This window comes from Cololabis saira, chromosome 6 (genome assembly GCF_033807715.1).
Source record: "Cololabis saira isolate AMF1-May2022 chromosome 6, fColSai1.1, whole genome shotgun sequence".
NCBI lineage: Eukaryota > Metazoa > Chordata > Actinopteri > Beloniformes > Belonidae > Cololabis > Cololabis saira.
The window spans coordinates 49,316,619-49,338,567 of NC_084592.1; the positions used below are offsets into that span (position 1 = coordinate 49,316,619).

General features: G+C 47.1%; 1 protein-coding gene across 1 annotated transcript in view; it reads left to right on the top strand.

Annotated features, from left to right (window-relative positions):
* LOC133446242 (cohesin subunit SA-2-like) overlaps positions 1–21,949 on the top strand; it is a 50,383-nt gene that overhangs the window by 26,404 nt on the left and 2,030 nt on the right. Inside the window, exons 20-31 of the mRNA XM_061724232.1 lie at positions 1,447–1,716; positions 3,151–3,227; positions 3,303–3,384; positions 3,497–3,577; positions 4,143–4,235; positions 4,416–4,578; positions 7,784–7,920; positions 8,780–8,881; positions 12,774–12,925; positions 15,093–15,218; positions 20,764–20,933; positions 21,152–21,233. Of these exons, the coding sequence (XP_061580216.1) occupies positions 1,447–1,716; positions 3,151–3,227; positions 3,303–3,384; positions 3,497–3,577; positions 4,143–4,235; positions 4,416–4,578; positions 7,784–7,920; positions 8,780–8,881; positions 12,774–12,925; positions 15,093–15,218; positions 20,764–20,933; positions 21,152–21,233 (1,535 nt within the window). The remainder of the gene's footprint in view (positions 1–1,446; positions 1,717–3,150; positions 3,228–3,302; positions 3,385–3,496; positions 3,578–4,142; positions 4,236–4,415; positions 4,579–7,783; positions 7,921–8,779; positions 8,882–12,773; positions 12,926–15,092; positions 15,219–20,763; positions 20,934–21,151; positions 21,234–21,949) is intronic.

Consider the following 21,949-nt stretch of genomic DNA (forward strand, 5'->3'; position numbering starts at 1 on the left):
CAACTGCTGGTAGTCTGATGCCTCGGCCTGGTCCATGGCTAATTCAGCCTCTTCAGCGAGGGTGTTAAAAGCCTGTTCTGCGAACCTGGTCCAGAAGCTTCTTTTGAGTACGTCTTCGGTTTCATCAAATTTCTGGTCGCACTGAGTCGTTTTCTCGTCGACATCCTCCGCTTTCTTTGTAGCGTCGTCATCCTCCATTTCTCTCAGGGCTGTGGCATAATCAAACCCTGCATCTCGGACTCTTGTGTACTCCACTTTAAGGGTTCTCCATTCGCCCCTTAGTTCATTTTCACTAAGAGCATTTGCCCTGGAGATGAGATGATTAGCTCTTTTAGTAAAAGCGGTTTGGGCTGCAGTACGCTTCAGCTTCAGCTTCTCCAGCTCCTGGGCTGCGTCCGCCATCTTGTTTCCTCTTGCGTTGACTTTCAAGCTTTATGCCGACTGGGCAGTCCTCTTGTCAGGCTGTTTCTCCTCTTCTTGGCTGTAGCTTATTTTGTCTTGCAGGTTAGCAGATGAGCAGCAGTCCTCAGGGAAGGACTGGCTGTCCGGGCTTGGTCCTCTCCACAGGACCGGGCCGCGGTTTATAACTGTTCGGATGTTTTAGGTTTGCCCTCCGAATGGGCGGCAGGCAGCACACAAATGGCAACAACTCGTGCTTCTATTTGTTGGTTTTTTATTTTCCACAAATTGCACAGGTTATAAACCTGAGGAAACAAATAATATAATCAGAATATAATAAAGAATATAATAATTCATCAGAATAGATCATCAGAAATGAGAATGTATTTAACTATTATAAAGGCTTTCCCACAATAAAGTATCCTATTAAGCATTTACTTAATGTAAAGAAATATTCTTTATCCCAAACAAACATTCAATCATTTTAAATAATTAAATAATGATAAACATTTTAACTCAGTATTATTTTAGAAAACCCATTAATCATTAATTCAGAAACCTAGAAACCTAGTAACATTTCATCAATGCAAATCCATTTAAACTTTATTTAATTTAGACTATATACTATGCCAATCAAACATAACATAACAATTTATTTAACTACCGTGGACTCCATTCATAGCCAGCTCAGCATAGACTGCGCACGCGCACACACTGCATCCATTGCACACGGCCAAAAAGCAGCGAAACCACTCCTCTGAACACATTATTTGAATATTGTTTTGTTCTCACGTTAAATAAACTATAATGTTAATGGTTTTAATCAAGAATATAATATGGATTAATCAGTTTTTTAAATCTTCAAGGCCAAAATCTGACACTGAGTGTTGATCACCTTGCTTGATCCTTCAGTCACGTCCGGCAGCTCTGAAAGAGCCAGAACAGCTCTAGGATATTTGAGTTTTCTTAAGGCTCCATCAGGCTCTGTCCAGCCTGATGGAGCTGATGGAGGACGTGTCTCTGATGGATCTGTCCTCTCGTCCTCAGGCTCTGTCCAGCCTGATGGGTTCCATGGCGGCGGTGTTGGACCTGCAGTCGGACCCGGCGGTCCTGGAGGCGGCGGCCCGGTCCTACCTGAGCCTGGTTGGGGGGGGACCGGGCTGGAGCGGGCCTGCCTCGGCCGCCCTAGAGGCGGGGGGGGGCCCGGGGGGGCCGGGCTGGAGCGGGCCGGCCTCGGCCGCCCTGGAGGCCGTGGTGACGCGGTGGGTGGAGCGGCTGAAGGAGCTGCTGAAGGAGCTGCTGGGGAGATCGGTCACGGTGAGGACGCATGTTCACTATTGAATGAAAGGGAACAGAAAGAACCACTTCATACCATAAATGGTCAATGCAAACTACTTTATGTCTGTATTTGCATATGAATGAGCCTGCTGAGCATGCGCAGCTCCACCTGCAGTCTGTTTCTGCTGCGCGTCAGGATGAATGAGACGTGTCGAGCCACCGGGCCACTAAATTTCACGGAGACTGAGATGTTGTGGATGAGGTGGAGGCAGGAAAACCACCAGGAAAACCACATTATTTGGTGGTCACAGTAATGGCATCAATAACAACAATAAAGCGAGTGAGTGGCAGCACGTTGTTGCTGCGCTGTAAATGCCATGAGTGCCACGGACGGCGATCTGAAGGCGGAGGCCAAGAGAGTGGCCCGGCACTCATTTGTTCTGTCCTCAGTCACTCTACGGTTGTCGTGGTGGGTGACGAGGAGGTTCCCGGCGTGTCCTGCACCGCGGCTGCAGCAGCACCAGAGTCCTGACTGACGCTGAGCTTCACACACAGAGGAACACGATCAGCTATTATATTATAAGTCTGATATGTGATGACATTATTAAGAGTATGACATGAATCTGGTTTCATTTCACCACCTCACCGTCTGCGTCGCCAGTTCCCCATATCTTCAAAATGTTCCTGCGGGAGGGTCAGGGTTGGCGTAAAGATACGCACATTTTCACGTTTTTTTTTCTTAAATCCAAACCTTTGCGTAGAAGGTGGCGTGTGCATCTTTCAAGCCCGGTTTTGTGGCACGCAAGCTTTATAAATGAGGCCCCAGGTCTATAAAACTGAACCAGGACCAGTCCAGGTCTCTAAAACTGAACCAGGACCAGTCCAGGTCTCTGGACCTGAACCAGGACTAGACTCTGGTGGGTCAGTATTGTGAGATTAATCAAAGTTCTGAATTAGTTTGTCCTTATGAAAACTGTCAGAATCAAGTCAGTTTGGAGAACTGCCTGTTAGTCCACATGCTTATCACATGTTAACAGTCACAACAGCCACTCCCTAATCTACTCAGGGTTTTGGGCTGGTCCACTACTGTCTCATGGTCAGTTGGATCATTTGTTCAAAACCCCCAACAGAAAAGATGTCTGTTGGCTCTGCATAGCATAGATTAGTTGTTCTTCAACTGAAATGTCCTGTTTATCTGTTTGTTTCCTCCCATTGTCCATCCACTATCATTGGTTGTCTTAAAATGGTCATGTTCCTGTCAGTTTTACCAATAAAAGCGTGATGCAAAGAAGGAGCCAGCAAGCATTTGTCGAGAGCATCCGAGAGGGCCATGTTGCTCTGCAGGGCTCCCACTTTGCTTCCACTTCTGCAGAAGCGCCTTAAAGATCATTCCACAGTCTCGGTGTCTTTCCTAAGTTATTAATTTATGTTATATTGATTTAGGAACCTAACAGTATCTCCGTTGGTCTGCAGGGGGAGAGCTTCTCTGCTGATGACGAGACCATGACAGACATCTTAACGACGCTGAAGAAGCTCAAAGCTTTCCAGAAGTAAGTCCTCGTCCTCGTGGTTCTGCTGAGGGTTTATGAAGTTCTGACCCGCTTCTGACCCGCTTGTCTCTGCAGCTGCCACGAGCTCCGGCGCTGGAGACTCCTGGACCTGCTGACCCCCCTACTGGAGGAGAGCGGTGGGGGGGCCCCCCCAGAGGTACGGCCCCTCAGAACCATCAAAACCATCAGAACCATCAGAACCATCAGAACCATCAGAACCATCAGAACCATCAGAACCGGCCCCCCCTCATGTCTCCCTCTGTCTGCAGCTGCTGCAGGAGGTTCTGCAGATCTGCTCCTTCAGCGTCATCTGGTCCCTGAACACCAGCAGCACCTCGCTCACCTGCAGGGTGAGTTTACCTGGGGGGGGGGACTAACTATTATAGTCTTGTTCTATAGCTGCAACTATGACTACTGACTCTAACACACTAGAGTTTACACTACCTAGAGATTTACCAACACCAGCTAGAGGTTTACTAAACACTAACTATAGGCTTTATTAAACAGAAAGGTTTTAAGTTTAGTTTTAAAGGTGGAGGTGGTGTCAGCCTCCTTAACCCAGATTGGAAGTTGGTTCCATAGTAATGGTGCCTGATAGCAGAACGCCCGCCCTCCAAATCTACATTTAGATACTCTAGGAACTACGAGTAAACCTGCACTCTGAGAGCGGAGAGCTCTGCCAGGAACATAAGGCTCTATCAGGTCTTGTAAATACTGCAGAGCTGAGCCGTTTTGGGCTTTATATGCAGCAGGATGACCGGGGGTGGGGTTTCCAGCGTTTAGGACTTAGTAATGAGGTTGAGACCGTGTAAGAGCAGAGCAGCAGTTCTGCAGGTTGTGAGTCTTCAGGACCCGTAAACGTGACCCGGGTTCGTCTTCAGGACCCGTAAACATGACCCGGTTCTGGTGTTGCAGGAGGAGGCCGACTCCCAGCGGCTCCAGCTCCGTCTCTTCTGTGACAGCAGCCACCGCCGTCTGTCCCACCCCGACCTCGCCGTCAGGACTCAGGTACCGTTGGTCTCCGTCCGTCCCCCCTGCCGGTCCGGCGGGCTGCTCTCACCCTCTCACCCCCTCTCTCCCCTTCTCTCCCCTTCTCTCCCCCTCTCCCCCCCTCTCTTACCCCCTCTCCCCCCCTCTCTCACCCTCTCAACCCCTCTCACCCCCTCTCCCCTCCTCTCTCCCCCCCAGGCGTTCCTGGGCGTCTGCGACGTCCTGACGGCTCACTCCTACCAGCTGCACCTGTGGGACCCCACCTCCTTCGGCCCGCTGCTCTACACCCCCAGCCCCCGCCTGCAGAGGGCGCTGCTGGCCTTCCTGTTCGCTCACGTGTTTGTCGACTGCAAGAACCCAGGTGGGACGAACAAACAAACTAACAAACATCCCACAATACCTTTCATTACAGGTTCCTTCACTCTGAAGAAGGTTTGCTGTGAGAGACGATGCCAGGTACGTCTAGTAGCTCCAGTTCCAGACTGGAACTGTGCTGTCACTCCTGCTGCTGGTGTCTGGACACCAGACGGACATGGTGTCTGGACACCAGACAGACATCGTGTCTGGACACCAGACGGACATGAGAGACGGACTCTCAGGTGTTCTGATTCTCAGGTCCAGCAGGTGGACGAGAATTAATTCACAGTAACTAAAACGCTGAATTACCTTCACAACAACTTCTACTTTCTCAGAAATATTGCCTCCAAATATGGTCGAGTCCAGAAAAGTCAATAACTGTTCTGGGTGGAATTTGTTTAAGTGTTGGAGCAAATGCAATAGAGAATTATTGCTTTTTGAACATGTCATAAAAAGCTGCAGTTTTATTGGATTTGCCTGGTAACGATTTAGTTACAGACAGAACTTTGTATTAGCTGGATCAGAGACGGCTGAGCGGCCGGCAGGCCGGCTAAATCCTAAATTCACGGCAATGTCTTTCCGTGAGAAGATTCCGTTAACTCTGGCTCCGAGTCCGTTTTATTAAAGTTCTGAGTCCGTTTTATTAAAGTTCTGAGTCCGTTTTATTAAAGTTCTGAGTCCGTTTTATTAAAGTTCTGAGTCCGTTTTATTAAAGTTCTGAGTCCGTTTTATTAAAGTTCTGAGCGAGATTGAAGCCACATGGTGTCGGAGCCGTAACCCTGATCCTTCTCTGGTTTCCACCTGCTAAAGCCGTCGTCCTGAGGCGACTACAACACTCTATTACTGCCAATAATACTGATTATTGATCACTCTATTACTGCCAATAATACTGATTATTGATCACTCTATTACTGCCGATAATACTGATTATTGATCATTCTATTACTGCCAATAATACTGATTATTGATCCTTCTATTACTGCCAATAATACTGATTATTGATCACTCTATTACTGCCAATAATACTGATTATTGATCACTCTATTACTGCCAATAATACTGATTATTGATCCTTCTATTACTGCCAATAATACTGATTATTGATCACTCTATTACTGCCAATAATACTGATTATTGATCACTCTATTACTGCCAATAACACTGATTATTGATCCTCTATTACTGCCAATAATACTGATTATTGATAACTCTATTACTGCCAATAATACCGATTATTGATCACTCTATTACTGCCAATAATACCGATTATTGATCACTCTATTACTGCCAATAATACCGATTATTGATCACTCTATTACTGCCAATAATACCGATTATTGATCACTCTATTACTGCCAATAATACTGATTATTGATCATTCTATTACTGCCAATAATACTGATTATTGATCACTCTATTACTGCCAATAATACTGATTATTGATCTGATTTCATGTTCTTCCCTGTCGTTACAAATACACTTGTAAAACTAGATGGAAGAAGTTTTTGTTGTAGTTAGATTCTAATCCAGAGTTATAAAGACCATAGAAGCAGACAACAGATTAACAAACTTGCAGAAAAATCTTTCAATTAATATTCATCAAATAATATTCATCGAAGTCAGCAAAATAATCAAATAGATCTTTTATAAACCATTTACTGTAAACACGTTATCTACTTTGTTTTTGGTTTTAAATAAACTGCAACAGCAATGTGCAACAACAAAGTACTACAAAAACTAGAACTATAACTAAAATCACTCAACTTTGATAAACAGAACCTCGTCAATATAAGAATACATTCAAATGTACAAAAACAGACATTATTGAACAGAATAAACAAATAAAATACTTAAATAATGATGTAAACGAACAGAGGTACCAGAAACAAGGTAACGAAAATTGTTTAAAAATTAAATATTAAGTTAAATAATTAGTTCTGAAAACAATGTAAAAATGTGCAAAAGCTTTGGTAAAATTAGGGAGAAAAAAAAAATCTAAAAAAACTAATACAAACCTTTGCCTTTTTTATCTGTCCTCAATACTCCTACTCTAGTCTGTTAACATAATATTGTTTATGTAATAATAGTAATTATTGTGTTTTTGTACAATAACATACCTTTGATAATGTATGAATCATCACTCACACATTAAAAAAAAAAATTATATATATATGTTTAACTCTTGGGGCCCCCTAGTGGTCACGGGGCCCTAAGCAGCCGGCTCTGCTCCTGATTAACTCCTGTATCTCTGATTAACTCTTGTATCTCTGCTCCTGATTAACTCCTGTATCTCTGATTAACTCTTGTATCTCTGCTCCTGATTAACTCTTCTATCTTTGCTCCTGATTAACTCTTGTATCTCTGCTCCTGATTAACTCTGATTAACTCTTGTATCTCTGCTCCTGATTAACTCTTGTATCTCTGCTCCTGATTAACTCTGATTAACTCTTGTATCTCTGCTCCTGATTAACTCCTGTATCTCTGCTCCTGATTAACTCTTGTATCTCTGCTCCTGATTAACTCTTGTATCTCTGCTCCTGATTAACTCTGATGAACTCTTGTATCTCTGCTCCTGATTAACTCTTGTATCTCTGCTCCTGATTAACTCTTGTATCTCTGCTCCTGATTAACTCTTGTATCTCTGCTCCTGATTAACTCTTGTATCTCTGCTCCTGATTAACTCTTGTATCTCTGCTCCTGATTAACTCCTGTATCTCTGCTCCTGATTAACTCTTGTATCTCTGATTAACTCTTGTATCTCTGCTCCTGATTAACTCCTGTATCTCTGCTCCTGATTAACTCTTGTATCTCTGCTCCTGATTAACTCCTGTATCTCTGCTCCTGATTAACTCTTGTATCTCTGCTCCTGATTAACTCTTGTATCTCTGCTCCTGATTAACTCTTGTATCTCTGCTCCTGATTAACTCTTGTATCTCTGCTCCTGATTAACTCTTGTATCTCTGCTCCTGATTAACTCCTGTATCTCTGCTCCTGATTAACTCTTGTATCTCTGATTAACTCTTGTATCTCTGCTCCTGATTAACTCCTGTATCTCTGCTCCTGATTAACTCTTGTATCTCTGCTCCTGATTAACTCCTGTATCTCTGCTCCTGATTAACTCTTCTATCTCTGCTCCTGATTAACTCTTCTATCTCTGCTCCTGAGTAACTCCTGTATCTCTGCTCCTCTCTCCTCCTGCGTCTCCTCAGTGGGTGAGGACGGCGAGGTGGAGAAGTTGGAGGATCTGCACCGCCGGAGGAACCTGCTGGCCGGATACTGCAAGCTGGTCGTCTACGGAGTCCTGGAGATGAGCTCGGCGGCCGCCGTCTTCATGTACTACGTGAAGGTGAAGCTCACACGTCGCTTTATTACACACATGGGAAGTTTCATTCAGAATTAATTCAGAATTAAAATTAAATCTGATTTAAAATGAGTAAAAATTACCATGTAAACACCTAATTCAGAATGAAAATGGCCATTCCGAATTAAACTTAATTCCATGGAAACACATTATTCCCAATGTTTCAGTAACTGGAATATTGACCATAACCCCAATTTTGACTGATTGAAACGTAGTCAGTGACGGTGGTTCGTGGTTCCGTCTGTCCCGGTACCACAGTAACGTGGTTCCGTCCCTGTTGTTACCATGGTAACGTGGTTCCGTCTGTCCCGGTACCACAGTAACGTGGTTCCGTCCCTGTTGTTACCATGGTAACGTGGTACCATCCCTGTTGTTACCACGGTGACGTGGTTCCGTCCCTGTTGTTACCATGGTAACGTGGTTCCGTCCCTATTGTTACCATAGTAACGTGGTACCGTCCCTGTTGTTACCATGGTGACGTGGTACCATCCCTGTTGTTACCACGGTGACGTGGTTCCGTCCCTGTTGTTACCATGGTAACGTGGTACCGTCCCTGTTGTTACCATGGTGACGTGGTACCATCCCTGTTGTTACCACGGTGACGTGGTTCCGTCCCTGTTGTTACCATGGTAACGTGGTACCGTCCCTGTTGTTACCACGGTGACGTGGTTCCGTCCCTGTTGTTACCATGGTAACGTGGTACCGTCCCTGTTGTTACCACGGTAACGTGGTTCCGTCCCTGTTGTTACCATGGTGACGTGGTACCGTCCCTGTTGTTACCACAGTGACGTGGTACCGTCCCTGTTGTTACCATGGTAACGTGGTTCCGTCTGTTCGTCCTCAGCACTACAACGACTTCGGTGACATCATCAAGGAGACGATGTGCAGGACCCGGCAGGTGGACAAGATCGAGAGTTCCCGGGCCCTGGTGCTCTGCCTGCAGCAGGTAAGAACCGGAATCTTCCAGAACCTCGGGTCGGTTCTGCTGCTGACAGTAACGGGTCCTATGTAGCTATAATACCAACTGGTGCAACAACATCAGCAACACACGTCAGTGTGAGAAAGGAAAGTGCAATCAGCACTTTACAGCTCTGAGCACTAAAGCACTTTAAAGGGGACCTATTATGGGATTTAATGTATATTTTAAACAGGCCTTGAATGTCTTAAAAACTATCAAAAGCTTGTTTTTTCTACATAAATTAGAAATTCAGCCTGTGGGCCATGTCTATAGTTTTACCGCTTCTAACCTCATTATCTGTGAGTGATCCTGAGGGGGGGGCTATGATAATGAGGCTCTGCGCTGATTGGCTGCCTGAATGACGTGTAGCAGGGGAGGGAACAAAGCCTCTCCGGGGAGAGCAGCCGGCTGCGTGTCCCATGCGAGAAGCTTCTGCGACAAAATCAAAATCAATCATTGCTTTATTTTTTTTGTATTGGACTGTCCTAACTGGCGGCGAGTTTAATGGTTTCAGTGTGGACAGAGAGAGTTTAATGGTTTCAGTGTGGACAGAGAGAGTTTAATGGTTTCAGTGTGGACAGAGAGAGTTTAACAGTTTCAGTGTGGACAGAGAGAGTTTAACGGTTTCAGTGTGGACAGAGAGAGTTTAACAGTTTCAGTGTGGACAGAGAGAGTTTAATGGTTTCAGTGTGGACAGAGAGAGTTTAACAGTTTCAGTGTGGACAGAGAGAGTTTAATGGTTTCAGTGTGGACAGAGAGAGTTTAACAGTTTCAGTGTGGACAGAGAGAGTTTAACAGTTTCAGTGTGGACAGAGAGTTTAATGGTTTCAGTGTGGACAGAGACAGTTTAACAGTTTCAGTGTGGACAGAGAGAGAGAGAGTTTAACAGTTTCAGTGTGGACAGAGAGAGTTTAACAGTTTCAGTGTGGACAGAGAGAGTTTAACAGTTTCAGTGTGGACAGAGAGAGTTTAACAGTTTCAGTGTGGACAGAGAGAGTTTAACAGTTTCAGTGTGGACAGAGAGAGAGAGAGTTTAACAGTTTCAGTGTGGACAGAGAGAGTTTAACAGTTTCAGTGTGGACAGAGAGAGTTTAACAGTTTCAGTGTGGACAGAGAGAGTTTAACAGTTTCAGTGTGGACAGAGAGAGTTTAACAGTTTCAGTGTGGACAGAGAGAGTTTAACAGTTTCAGTGTGGACAGAGAGTTTAACAGTTTCAGTGTGGACAGAGAGAGTTTAATGGTTTCAGTGTGGACAGAGAGAGTTTAACAGTTTCAGTGTGGACAGAGAGAGTTTAACAGTTTCAGTGTGGACAGAGAGAGAGAGTTTAACAGTTTCAGTGTGGACAGAGAGAGTTTAACAGTTTCAGTGTGGACAGAGAGAGTTTAACGGTTTCAGTGTTGACAGAGAGAGTTTAACGGTTTCAGTGTGGACAGAGAGAGTTTAACGGTTTCAGTGTGGACAGAGAGAGTTTAACAGTTTCAGTGTGGACAGAGAGAGTTTAACAGTTTCAGTGTGGACAGAGAGAGTTTAACAGTTTCAGTGTGGACAGAGAGAGTTTAATAGTTTCAGTGTGGACAGAGAGAGTTTAACGGTTTCAGTGTGGACAGAGAGAGTTTAACAGTTTCAGTGTGGACAGAGAGAGTTTAATGGTTTCAGTGTGGACAGAGAGAGTTTAATGGTTTCAGTGTGGACAGAGAGAGTTTAACGGTTTCAGTGTGGACAGAGAGAGTTTAACAGTTTCAGTGTGGACGGAGAGCGTCCGATGTCACGCAGCTCGACGCGATAGTCGGACGCTCGAATGCAGTTATGACACGGTGTAAACAGATCTTAAAGCCGGAATTACGGTTCTGCGTTAAATCGGCGCGTACCCTACGCCCGTAGGCTCTGCGTTGGTGTAACACGGAACCATAAATCAGCCTTTAGTTCCCTGAAGAGGGAACGGTTCTGTTGGAGTCCCAAATCAACATAACATAAACAAGGAAAGACACAGAGACTGTTAGAATGATTTTTAAGGCTTTCTGCAGAAATGTGGGGAGGAGAGCAGAGGAGTGCAGGGCCCGCTGGCCCTCACAGAGAACTCCCAAGCTCCTCTCCCAAGATCTTCTTGCAGCATCAGCTTTTTATTGAGAATTTGTGACAGCAACATGACCATTTTAAGACAGCCAATAGTAGACAGTGAATGGACAATGGGAGGAAACAGACGGAGAAACAGACATCGGGGTTAAAAGGTCACACATGTGATATTTCCAGTTAAAGAGGAACTAATCTTGGTATGAAGAAACAAACAGACATCTTTAGCTTAAAGTCTTTAAAGGCAATGGGTCACATAGGTCAAATGCCTTCCTGACTAAAACAGGAACTTCATGAGGGTCTTGAAACAGATGCGTCCAAAGACAATGAGACAGTTGTTAACAAAAATGTCACAAGCATGTGGAAAACAGGCACTTTTCCAAGCTGACCTAATAAACCTGATTCTGATTGTGATTCTGATTCTGATAGTTTCATAAGGACAAGACTAATTCAAAAGTTTGATTAATCTCACATTTCACCTCGTCTTCACACTAAATTCTAAACACAGTTACACCACAGTTCTTTACTCCGATTCCTCATCATTTCATTTCTTATGTTACAAGACAAATTAATCATGTTAACTGTAAAGAAATCACAACACTGAATTTTCACAAATGGCAACTTTATTGTTAAAAAAATAAAATAACATAAGTTGTATATAAATAACATGTATGCACTATTGTTGGCTCAAGGAAGGACCGTGCGTCTTCTGAAGGTGTCGTTGAAGCTTCAGGTGCTTGGAAGATCTGAAACCAGACAGAAGAAAATGTATTACTAATAGAGCTCCGGTGTTCCCTAACACTCCGTGAGGTAACACTGGAGCCACCGGGGCTCCTCAACGGTCCGGCCCGGGGAGTGGCCCCGGTGCTACGGAGCTAAGCTAAATACTTAGCCCATGCAAAGATCATACTTGTAGACAAATATAAATAACATAAAAAATTAACGTCACTTACCGCTGACTCGTGTGCAGTTGCCGGGTCCGTGCAGTTGGAACTGATCCTTTTATGAGGGTAAGTGTCGATGCAAAACCTCATTTTAACGGTCCCTCGTTGTTGAAACAGCCACACGATTCACCCCTTCTGAACAAGGGCTGAAGCTCCAGCCGGCGGAGTTGGTTGTTAGTGGTCTCAGCAGCGGAGGCCGACCTATGGAATTCTGCTCCTGTCGTTCCGTAACGACGGGAGCAGAATCTTATTGGCTCGTAGATCCACATCACACTGGACGGCTCATCTGGGCGGCTGTACAGACACTGCAGAATCTGGTTGTTTTCCTCCTTCTCTGAGTTGGGCAGGCTGAGGGGAGACCACTTTATATATGTTAAAGCAAGAAAAAAACACTTTATATATGTTAAAGCAAGAAAAAGAAGAATAGGTCCCCTGTAAAGAGCAATGGGGCGATGTGTAATTTGCATCAGCACTTTAAAAACTCTTGCACTTAAGCACTTTAACTTTACGGTCACTTAATTACTGGTTTATCAATGGTAACATGTTTTATTGCTTAATGATTTTTATCTAGCTCAGTCGTATCTTTTAATGTTGTGTTTTGTTGGTATGAATGTTTATCTGCTGGTTCCGATTCTGGTTCTGGCATTAATTTGCCGCCGGGACAAATGGTGGAAATGACAGGAAATTACAGTAGCCTCTAATTAATTAATTAGCCCCTGGCTACAACCGTGAATATTTACACTAGTGTTTATTAATATGTACGGTCCCTGTTAACAAATAAAAGGTTCTGGTTCTGATGTGGTTCTGGTTCTGACGTGGTTCTGGTTCTGGTTCTGACGGTGTTCTGACGTGGTTCTGGTTCCAGCTGTTCGTGCGGCTGAAGCGGGAGCAGAACCGGGGCGGCCGGCCCGAGTCGGGGGTCCAGACCTTCACCAGCATCAAAGAACTGGCCCGGCGGTTCGCCCTGACCTTTGGGGACCAGGTCAAGTACCGGGAGTGTGTCGTCATGATCCACAGGTGAGTGGCCCGGTTCTGGTTCTGGTCCACAGGTGAGTGGCCCGGTTCTGGTCCGTGAGTGTGTGTGTGCGGTGAGTCTGTGAAAACTTCGCCCCAGAGCTGCTCTCAGCCATTGTCCTTGGTGTTATCAGACGGCTCGGTCAGTTCTGATCCAGGTCCACAGATGTTCCTGAGAGGGGAGGGTTAGTGGGGGCAGAGCCGCTTGTTTACATTCCACCAGGGAGATTGTGACTGCGAGCAGCGAGCCAAGCTGCTCTGTCAAGGTCAGATTATAGAATCAACAATTGTATGAAAGGAAACATCCAGACTCCAGTAATTTTCCGTCTGCGTCTCTGATTCCTCAATGCGACTCCAAACAGACGAATTTGTGATCAATTCCCGCCAAGCCGAGCTTCCAACTTCTCCAGGGTCTTCTCCATCTTGCCAATGAGCTCAAAGACGCCGCCAGCCTGCGATTCTGTTCAAGAATCACATCCAGCTTACGGCTTTGCTCCCCAAACGTTAAAGTTTGAGTGTTGATCCCCGTGCTCATTCCTTCAGAAACGTCGGGCAGCTCAGAAAGGGCCAGAACGGCTGTCGCCGACTTACGCGATTGTCGATAGGCCAGGAAAATCCCCACTCCAATTAGAAGAAATCCTGCTATCATAAATCCAATTAAAGCTGCAAGCAGCGATGAACGGGCCCTCGCACTCACGGCCACCGCCCCCCATAAGCATATCAGAAATGACACCACCCACGACTTCCTATGTCAAACCATTGAAAAGTTATAGCAGAAAAAAGGGACAACCAATCAGAAGAAGGGGCGGGGCTAATTCAGGCCAATGAAGGTCAAGGACTCAATACAGAGTCCCATGACACCACCCATGACTTCCTATGTCAAACCATTCAAAAGTTATGGCAGAGAAAAGTTTTCTAGGGGGCGCTGTTGAGCCGTTAGGCCACGCCCATTAATGCAAACCATGAAATATCAAATTTATCGCCAAGTCTGGCTTGCATGCAAAATTTGGTGACTTTTGGAGAACTATCAAATATGGACCAATCAGATGAAGGGGAGGCGCGCCTTTTGGCGTCTAGCGTCGCCACGGTAACACTTTTGAAAGAGAAAAGTAATGCGTGTTGTCGCAGGATGGAGACGCACATTTTGATGTATAACACATCTGGGTTCACGATACGGTTCGGGCCGTATTAATTCTCAAAGGAATGGCATATATTGCTCCAGAATTACGCGATTAATTCAGAATGTTCAAAATGGCCGACTTCCTGTTCGGATTCGGCCATGGCGCCAAGAGACTTTTCTTTTAGTTGCGACATGATACAGGTGTGTACCGATTTTCGTTCATGTACGTCACACCGCATTGTGGGGCTTGAGGCACAAAGTTTTCTAGGGGGCGCTGTTGAGCCGTTAGGCCACGCCCATTAATGCAAACCATTAAATATCACATTTTTCGCCAGGCCTGACTTGCGTGCAAAATTTGGTGACTTTTTGGGCACGTTTAGGGGGGCAAAAAGGCCCTCCTTTTGTCAGAACAATAAGAAGAAGAAGAAGAAGAAGAAGAAGAAGAAGAAGAAGAAGAAGAATTCCTACAGATACAATAGGGCCTTCGCACTGCAAGTGCTCGGGCCCTAATTATGAAGCATCTTCAACGTCCTCGACAGACAGAATCTTGAGGCACAACGGCTTCCAGTTTTTGTAGGAATCCATTGTGTATCCGGCAAAAAATGTCCCATCAGGGCAGGAGGGCTCCCTTACCCCCTGACTTCTGATTGTGCTGAGAGACCAGTTAATCAATTCCATGATTGTAGAGTTTGGGAGGAGTGAAAAAGAGAGGCTCTGAAGACGAGACAGGACAAAAGCAGTAGCAGGACAGATAGATAAGGGAGAGGAGCAGAAAAGCGTCCGCCTTCGCTGAGAGCCGGAAGAAGAAAGACATGATATAAATAAATGATATACCAGAGCATTTATAAATAATATACATATAAAACACACACACACACACACATATATATATATATATATATATATATATATATATATATACACACACATCTTATCATAAACAATATAATCATTATTATATATACCATTGTATATCCGTACATTGTGCTGAATCCATTGCAGTGAGAGGTCGGACCGGAGCTTCAGGTTCTGGTTCTGGTGTTTTCTCAGGAACGGCATCGAGTTCGTGTTCGGGGATTCCGGTCGGGGCGAGCTGACGGCGCCGGCGTACCTGAGCTACCTGACCATCCTCAGCGAGTTCTCCTGCAAGCTGCTGCGGCCCGACAGGAAAACAGTGTAAGTTCTGCTGCGGCCCGACAGGAAAACAGTGTAAGTTCTGCTGCGGCCCGACAGGAAAACAGTGTAAGTTCTGCTGCGGCCCGACAGGAAAACAGTGTAAGTTCTGCTGCGGCCCGACAGGAAAACAGTGTAAGTTCTGCTGCGGCCCGACAGGAAAACAGTGTAAGTTCTGCTGCGGCCCGACAGGAAAACAGTGTAAGTTCTGCTGAGACCCGACAGGAAAACAGTGTAAGTTCTGCTGAGGCCCGACAGGAAGACGGTGTAAGGCCCAGTCCCAATCCCCCCCTAGTCCTAGTTTTCAGTCCTACCCCTAAATGTTCCCGTGACGGTAGTGGTTCCCAACTCCTCTTTCCACCTAGTGGTAGTGGGGAAAACTAGTGTAGCGGCTGAATCTGTCCCTACGGAGCGGGGGATTTCCGATCCTCACTAGTTGATCTAGGGACAGAAAAATTTCCCAGAATACTTTTCGTCGTCATCTGGGGCCTGAATCAAAAAAAACAAAACATGGCGGACATTTCTTTTTTTTTTGTGAATAAAATCTATATTTTGAGTTAGTTTCTGCATAAAAATGAGTTTTGATTACATTTCTAGCGAGAAATATATATTTTACTTTCATAATATTCACTCAGTGAATAATAACATACTTATGTACATAATCACTTGTTTGCCCGTTGTTGCGAAGTCTTTTTCAAACCTCGCCAGAATAAAGGCTGATTTATGGTTCTGCGTTACACCAACGCAGAGCCTACGGCGTAGGTTACGCGGCGACGTACGCCGTACCCTACGCCATAGACTCTGCGTCGATTTAATGCAGAACCATAAATCAGCTCCCGAGCCGGCAGACAGTTCTCATCAAAGCAAATTTCTTAACAGGCGTAGCTACAACTGTTAGATTTCATCTATTAAACCAACATCTTCCTAAATGATTAATTTCAGCCAGCGGTAATTCTCCACAGAGCTGCAGGTTTCTCCCCGGGACGACGGCGCAGGTTGACCCGGGGATCACGTCTGTACTCCGTCTGCTGCTGCTCCGAGCCGGCGGCTCATCTCCAAAAACATCGGGTCAAATTTCTTACCAGGCGTTATTTGGATAAACTGAGCCCAGGTCGGGGATCTTAACGGTTACTTTTACACCTGAAAAAATATTAAAACTTAATAAAGTGTCATATTAACAGCGCTACAGCTGAAATTAAAACAGCTTTTAGCTCTGGGCTTCCTGATATGGTGTGACGTTTGTGCAAACGTAACTACACAGTCGCTTACGTACCCGAACGTAAACCACGCAGTGACGGAGCAGCAACATTTAGGGGTGGTGCTGAAAAGTAGGAGTAGGGCTGACGCTCACTCGCATCGCATGCAGTTAGGACACGGTGTCAGCGGCAGAACGTGGAGACACTTCAGTACATCAAGATTTATTTTAAAAGGAGTCAATTTTTGTTAAGTCTTACATGATTGATCATTTGTACAATCATGGTTCAGAGTTCATGATTTGATAAAAACTGTTAGTGGCTTGTGAAAATTGAAAAAGATTTCCTGCAAAATGTTGTGGAAGTGATCATTTGAAAATGAAACTCTTGGAAAGGTAAATAAGAAATTAAATTTTGCATGTTGAAATGTATCTGTTTCCTACCTTGTTTAATCATTCTGAATAAATATTTTTGATGAATCATTAACAATTAGTGTCTTCATTAATAATAATGTTAAATTAAAGGTAAACTGTGTAACTTTGTTATTTCAGCAGTGTTTTATCAAAGTGGTCGCCCTTTGCTTTACTCAGCTCTCAGTTTCAGGAAGGTTGGAGACTCCTGCTCTGAACGTTAGCGTGTCTGTGTTGTAGGTGCTCGTACCTGCAGACTCTCTGAACGTTAGCGTGTCTGTGTTGCAGGTGCTCGTACCTGCAGACTCTCTGAACGTTAGCGTGTCTGTGTTGCAGGTGCTCGTACCTGCAGACTCTCTGAACGTTAGCGTGTCTGTGTTGCAGGTGCTCGTACCTGCAGACTCTCTGAACGTTAGCGTGTCTGTGTTGCAGCTCGTACCTGCAGACTCTCTGAACGTTAGCGTGTCTGTGTTGCAGGTGCTCGTACCTGCAGACTCTCTGAACGTTAGCGTGTCTGTGTTGCAGCTCGTACCTGCAGACTCTCTGAACGTTAGCGTGTCTGTGTTGCAGGTGCTCGTACCTGCAGACTCTCTGAGCGTTAGCGTGTCTGTGTTGCAGGTGCTCGTACCTGCAGACTCTCTGAGCGTTAGCGTGTCTGTGTTGCAGGTGCTCGTACCTGTAGACTCTCTGAGCGTTAGCGTGTCTGTGTTGCAGGTGCTCGTACCTGTAGACTCTCTGAACGTTAGCGTGTCTGTGTTGCAGCTCGTACCTGCAGACTCTCTGAGCGTTAGCGTGTCTGTGTTGCAGGTGCTCGTACCTGTAGACTCTCTGAACGTTAGCGTGTCTGTGTTGCAGCTCGTACCTGCAGACTCTCTGAACGTTAGCGTGTCTGTGTTGCAGGTGCTCGTACCTGCAGACTCTCTGAACGTTAGCGTGTCTGTGTTGCAGCTCGTACCTGCAGACTCTCTGAACGTTAGCGTGTCTGTGTTGCAGCTCGTACCTGCAGACTCTCTGAACGTTAGCGTGTCTGTGTTGCAGGTGCTCGTACCTGCAGACTCTCTGAACGTTGGCGTGTCTGTGTTGCAGCTCGTACCTGCAGACTCTCTGAACGTTGGCGTGTCTGTGTTGCAGGTGCTCGTACCTGCAGACTCTCTGAACGTTAGCGTGTCTGTGTTGCAGGTGCTCGTACCTGCAGACTCTCTGAACGTTAGCGTGTCTGTGTTGCAGGTGCTCGTACCTGCAGACTCTCTGAACGTTAGCGTGTCTGTGTTCCAGGTGCTCGTACCTGCAGACTCTCTGAGCGTTAGCGTGTCTGTGTTGCAGCTCGTACCTGCAGACTCTCTGAACGTTAGCGTGTCTGTGTTGCAGCTCGTACCTGCAGACTCTCTGAACGTTAGCGTGTCTGTGTTGCAGGTGCTCGTACCTGCAGACTCTCTGAACGTTAGCGTGTCTGTGTTGCAGGTGCTCGTACCTGCAGACTCTCTGAACGTTAGCGTGTCTGTGTTGCAGGTGCTCGTACCTGCAGACTCTCTGAGCGTTAGCGTGTCTGTGTTGCAGCTCGTACCTGCAGACTCTCTGAACGTTGGCGTGTCTGTGTTGCAGCTCGTACCTGCAGACTCTCTGAGCGTTAGCGTGTCTGTGTTGCAGGTGCTCGTACCTGCAGGCTCTCTGAGCGTTAGCGTGTCTGTGTTGCAGGTGCTCGTACCTGCAGACTCTCTGAACGTTAGCGTGTCTGTGTTGCAGGTGCTCGTACCTGCAGACTCTCTGAGCGTTAGCGTGTCTGTGTTGCAGGTGCTCGTACCTGCAGACTCTCTGAACGTTAGCGTGTCTGTGTTGCAGCTCGTACCTGCAGACTCTCTGAACGTTAGCGTGTCTGTGTTGCAGCTCGTACCTGCAGACTCTCTGAACGTTAGCGTGTCTGTGTTGCAGGTGCTCGTACCTGCAGACTCTCTGAACGTTAGCGTGTCTGTGTTGCAGCTCGTACCTGCAGACTCTCTGAACGTTAGCGTGTCTGTGTTGCAGCTCGTACCTGCAGACTCTCTGAACGTTAGCGTGTCTGTGTTGCAGGTGCTCGTACCTGCAGACTCTCTGAACGTTAGCGTGTCTGTGTTGCAGCTCGTACCTGCAGACTCTCTGAGCGTTAGCGTGTCTGTGTTGCAGCTCGTACCTGCAGACTCTCTGAACGTTAGCGTGTCTGTGTTGCAGGTGCTCGTACCTGCAGACTCTCTGAACGTTAGCGTGTCTGTGTTGCAGCTCGTACCTGCAGACTCTCTGAGCGTTAGCGTGTCTGTGTTGCAGGTGCTCGTACCTGCAGACTCTCTGAGCGTTAGCGTGTCTGTGTTGCAGCTCGTACCTGCAGACTCTCTGAACGTTAGCGTGTCTGTGTTGCAGCTCGTACCTGCAGACTCTCTGAACGTTAGCGTGTCTGTGTTGCAGCTCGTACCTGCAGACTCTCTGAACGTTAGCGTGTCTGTGTTGCAGGTGCTCGTACCTGCAGACTCTCTGAACGTTAGCGTGTCTGTGTTGCAGCTCGTACCTGCAGACTCTCTGAACGTTAGCGTGTCTGTGTTGCAGGTGCTCGTACCTGCAGACTCTCTGAACGTTAGCGTGTCTGTGTTGCAGGTGCTCGTACCTGCAGACTCTCTGAACGTTAGCGTGTCTGTGTTGCAGGTGCTCGTACCTGCAGACTCTCTGAACGTTAGCGTGTCTGTGTTGCAGGTGCTCGTACCTGCAGACTCTCTGAACGTTAGCGTGTCTGTGTTGCAGGTGCTCGTACCTGCAGACTCTCTGAACGTTAGCGTGTCTGTGTTGCAGGTGCTCGTACCTGCAGACTCTCTGAACGTTAGCCTGTCTGTGTTGCAGGTGCTCGTACCTGCAGACTCTCTGAACGTTAGCGTTAGCGTGTCTGTGTTGCAGCTCGTACCTGCAGACTCTCTGAGCGTTAGCGTGTCTGTGTTGCAGCTCGTACCTGCAGACTCTCTGAACGTTAGCGTGTCTGTGTTGCAGCTCGTACCTGCAGACTCTCTGAACGTTAGCGTGTCTGTGTTGCAGGTGCTCGTACCTGCAGACTCTCTGAACGTTAGCGTGTCTGTGTTGCAGGTGCTCGTACCTGCAGACTCTCTGAGCGTTAGCGTGTCTGTGTTGCAGGTGCTCGTACCTGCAGACTCTCTGAACGTTAGCGTGTCTGTGTTGCAGGTGCTCGTACCTGCAGACTCTCTGAGCGTTAGCGTGTCTGTGTTGCAGCTCGTACCTGCAGACTCTCTGAACGTTAGCGTGTCTGTGTTGCAGCTCGTACCTGCAGACTCTCTGAGCGTTAGCGTGTCTGTGTTGCAGGTGCTCGTACCTGCAGACTCTCTGAACGTTAGCGTGTCTGTGTTGCAGGTGCTCGTACCTGCAGACTCTCTGAACGTTAGCGTGTCTGTGTTGCAGGTGCTCGTACCTGCAGACTCTCTGAACGTTAGCGTGTCTGTGTTGCAGGTGCTCGTACCTGCAGACTCTCTGAACGTTAGCGTGTCTGTGTTGCAGGTGCTCGTATCTGCAGACTCTCTGAACGTTAGCGTGTCTGTGTTGCAGGTGCTCGTACCTGCAGACTCTCTGAACGTTAGCGTATCTGTGTTGCAGGTGCTCGTACCTGCAGACTCTCTGAACGTTAGCGTGTCTGTGTTGCAGCTCGTACCTGCAGACTCTCTGAACGTTAGCGTGTCTGTGTTGCAGCTCGTACCTGCAGACTCTCTGAGCGTTAGCGTGTCTGTGTTGCAGCTCGTACCTGCAGACTCTCTGAACGTTAGCGTGTCTGTGTTGCAGCTCGTACCTGCAGACTCTCTGAGCGTTAGCGTGTCTGTGTTGCAGGTGCTCGTACCTGCAGACTCTCTGAACGTTAGCGTGTCTGTGTTGCAGGTGCTCGTATCTGCAGACTCTCTGAACGTTAGCGTGTCTGTGTTGCAGGTGCTCGTATCTGCAGACTCACACCGCCGACCACCTAGCCGAGCTCCGTGACGAGAGCTGGCAGGCTGTGATCCACTACCGGGCCTCGTTACTGGCCGTCGCTGACGGCGAGGACGGCGTGTCCTATGTGAGCTCGGACTGCAGGGTCCCGCGCTCCTACTCCAGGCAAGGTACGGACACGCCGCCGTAATGAACACGCCGCCGTAGCGGACACGCCGCCGTAGCAGCAACACGCCGCCGTAGCGGACACGCCGCCGTAGCACCAACACGCCGCCGTAGCACCGCCGTACGGCGTGTGGTCTGCCTCGATGCGTACCACACGGGCGTATCACCACGGCGTTCCCTCTCCAGGTTTCAGATCCACCTGTCTGTTTCTGTCTGACTCCAGGAAGCAGCAAGTCTCCCGCCGGATCCTTCAGCCCCTTCAGTCCTGGTGGAGCCAGCAGAGCTCGGGCCAGCGTCAGCTCCAGGTGAGGACCGCTAACGACCGTTAGAACCCCAGAACCGTTTTCAGAATCAGAATCAGAAAAGATTTATTGCCAAGTCAGACATAATCAGACGAGAGAACTTGACTCCGGTTTACACCGATGGCTCCATTAATACGGACGCCATTTTTAGAGGAAGGATGACACTGGAATGGAGGAGGAGAAAAAAGGATCTTCAAGCTGTGTATTAATACCTAGTGTCAAGGTGCAAAAAAACACCTCAGCACAGAAAAGCAACATATACACAACAGAACAACATCATAGCTTGTGGGTATCGGGGGTGGGCAAGTCGGGGGGGGATCCCGGCACAGTTCATCCAAGTGAGGGCCGCGGCAGCGTGGCGCTCGAACTCGGCCTTCGTGTCAGCGGGGCTGATAAGAGGGGAGCCAGGGAAGGTGAAGATGAGGGGGTGGTTATCAGTAAGTGTGTGTGTGTGTTTGAGCAGTAAGTCTGTGAAACTTCCCCAGAGCTGCTCCTCAGCCAATGTCCTTGATGTTATCAGACGGCTTGGTACCGTTCTGTAAATAGTCCACTGATGTTTTTGAGAGAGGGGGAGGGCTAGTGGGGGCAGAGCCACTTGTTTACATTCCACCAGGGAGATTGTGACACCAGCAGCGAGCCAAGCTGCTCTGTCACGGTCAGATTATAGAATCAACAATTGAAAGAAGGAAACAGGCAGACTCCAGTAATTTTCCGTCTGC